The sequence below is a fragment of the Martes martes genome (genome assembly GCF_963455335.1).
Source record: "Martes martes genome assembly, chromosome: 10".
Classification (NCBI taxonomy): domain Eukaryota; kingdom Metazoa; phylum Chordata; class Mammalia; order Carnivora; family Mustelidae; genus Martes; species Martes martes.
The window spans coordinates 11,333,142-11,335,821 of NC_137898.1; the positions used below are offsets into that span (position 1 = coordinate 11,333,142).

Here is a 2,680-nt window from a genome sequence, read left to right on the forward strand (position 1 = left end):
CAAAAAGCATCCAAATCCCCACTGCTGAGGATTTCTCGGGCTTTGTATTTGAGGGTAGAGTTGGAAAGGTGAGGGGTGCCAAACGTGTGCATCATAACGTTCCATGATCTGCACCAACATGAAAGTGTGTGCACATAATCGCTGAGGTACCTCAGAAAGTGCTCTAACAATGAACAGGGGAATGCAAATGCATCATATGGCACGGGAGGGGCCTAGAGATGCATGCCATTTTTCCTTTTCTCAGATCAAATACACTACCCATGGAAGAAATAAATAAAACTTCAAAGATACAGTTCTTCTTTCGTCCATTCTCCACTGACCCTAAGATCCAGATGGGGATTTTTGTGGCCTTCCTGGTGATGTACCTGACCAGCCTCAGTGGAAACACCACTGTTGCGGTCCTTGTCCAGATCAACCACTCCCTCCACATTCCCATGTACTTCTTCCTGGCTAACCTGGCAGTTCTGGAAATCTTCTATACATCTGCTATTGCCCCCCTGGCCTTGGCAAACCTCCTTTCAATGGGCAAAACTCCTGTTTCCATCCCTGGATGTGGGACCCAGATGTTTTTCTTTGTCTTCTTGGGTGGAGCTGATTGTGTCCTGCTTGCAGTCATGGCTTATGACCGGTTCGTGGCAATCTGTTACCCATTAAGATACACCTGCATCATGAGCTGGCCCTTGTGTGTGGAGCTGATAGTAGGGTCCCTGGTGCTAGGGTTCCTCCTTTCACTGCCACTGACTATTTTAATCTTCCATCTCCCATTCTGCAACAACAATGAGATCTACCATTTCTACTGTGACATGCCTGCAGTCATGCGCCTGGCCTGTGCAGACACACACATTCACGAGACTGCCCTGTATATCATCAGCTTCATCGTCCTAAGCATCCCCCTGTCATTAATCTCCATCTCCTATGTCTTCATTGTGGCAGCCATTCTACGGATCCGGTCAGCGGAAGGGCGCCACCGAGCCTTCTCCACCTGCTCCTCTCACATCTTAGTGGTCCTCTTGCAGTATGGCTGCACCAGCTTTATATACTTGTCCCCCAGTTCCAGCTACTCTCCTGAGATGGGCCGGATGGTGTCCGTGGTCTACACCTTCATCACTCCCATTCTAAACCCCTTGATCTACAGTATAAGGAACAAGGAACTGAAAGATGCCCTAAGGAAGGCACTGAGGAAGTTCTAGGTAGGATGATCCCATGACGTGTTGAAATTGGATGTTAGAGAATGAGTGGGATGCTATTAATAATGATGTTGAGACAATGTGAGCCAGGAATGTCCTCAGCAAATTGAAGCATGGCTCACTATTCTAGGATCACTGGAAGAGATGAATGCTACTGTGTAATGGAAATAAAGCTGTATCATGGAGGGCAGCCTGATGTCCTGGGCATGGATGGACAAGCATCAACACTTATTGGACACCTGCTATCTGCTAGGCACTTCCTGTGAGTTATCTCACTTAGCCCATAGTAAGGACCATCATCTTCATGTTTTAGAAAAGGAAACAAAAATGACTTAAAAAGATATATCCAGGATGACAGCACAAGTATTTAAAAATGGAGATACCTGGGCGGCTCAATCGGTTAAGCATCTAACTCTTGATTTTGGCTCAGGTCATGGTTTCAGGGTCATGAGACTGAGTCTGCAACATGGAGCCTGCTTAAGAGTCTCTCTCTCCCTCTCTCTCTGCCCCCTCTCTAAAAAATAAAAAATAAATAATAAATAAATAAATATCTAAATACTAAGTTATCTTCACACAATAATATTGGCTGAGGAGGCCCTGAATGGCAAGAGAGAGAGAGAGAGAGAGAGAGAGAGAGAGGGGAGGCTTTTCAGTTGGCCAAAGGAAGGGGGACCTTTTTCTTTTCTTTTCTTCTTCTTTTTTTTCACATATTTTTGTTTTGTTAAGCAAAATGAAAACTCATGATTCTGTTCATGATTTTTCTTTCTTTTTTTTCTGCATCTTTATTTACTTTTATCTTTTTTTCAGTATTCTAAGATTCATTGTTTATACACCACACCCAGTGTTCCATGCAATATGTGCCCTGCTCCATCCCCACCACCATGCCCACCCATCCCCCCACCGCCCTCCCTCCAAAACCCTCAGTTTGTTTCTCACAGTCCAGTCTCTTGTGCTTCATCTCCCCTTCCAATTTACCCCAGCTCACTTTTCCTTCTCCTAATGTCCTCCATGTTATTCCTTATGCTCCACAAGCAAGTGAAACCATGTGATAATTGACTTTCTCTGCTTGACTTATTTCACTCAACATAATCTCCTCCAGTCCCATCCATGTTGATACAAAAGTTGGGTAACTGTCCTTTCCAATGGCTGCGTAATATTCCATTGTGTATATGGACCACATCTTCTTTACCCATTCATCTGTTGAAGGGCATCTTGGCTCTTTCCACAGCTTGGTGATTGTAGCCATTGTTGCTATGAACATTGGGGCACATGTGGCCCTTCTTTTCACTACATCTGTATCTTTGGGGTAAATACCTAGTAGTGCAATTGCAGGGTCATAGGGTAGCTCTATTTTTAATTTTTTGAGGGATCTCCATACTGTTTTCCAAAGTGACTGCACCAACTTGCATTCCCACCAACAGTGTAAGAGGGTTCCCCTTTCTTCACATCCTCTCCAACACTTGTTTCCTCTCCTGTTGATTTTGGCCATTCTA

General features: G+C 44.6%; 1 protein-coding gene across 1 annotated transcript; it reads left to right on the top strand.

Moving 5' to 3' along the window:
* Window positions 1–260: 260 nt before the first annotated feature.
* Window positions 261–1,190, top strand: LOC308351148 (olfactory receptor 10V1; the record flags this gene model as incomplete). The annotated part of the gene is made up of 1 exon (XM_080816618.1): window positions 261–1,190. The coding sequence occupies one exon, from the start codon at window positions 261–263 to the stop codon at window positions 1,188–1,190; it is 930 nt and encodes a 309-aa protein (XP_080672744.1).
* Window positions 1,191–2,680: the final 1,490 nt, after the last annotated feature.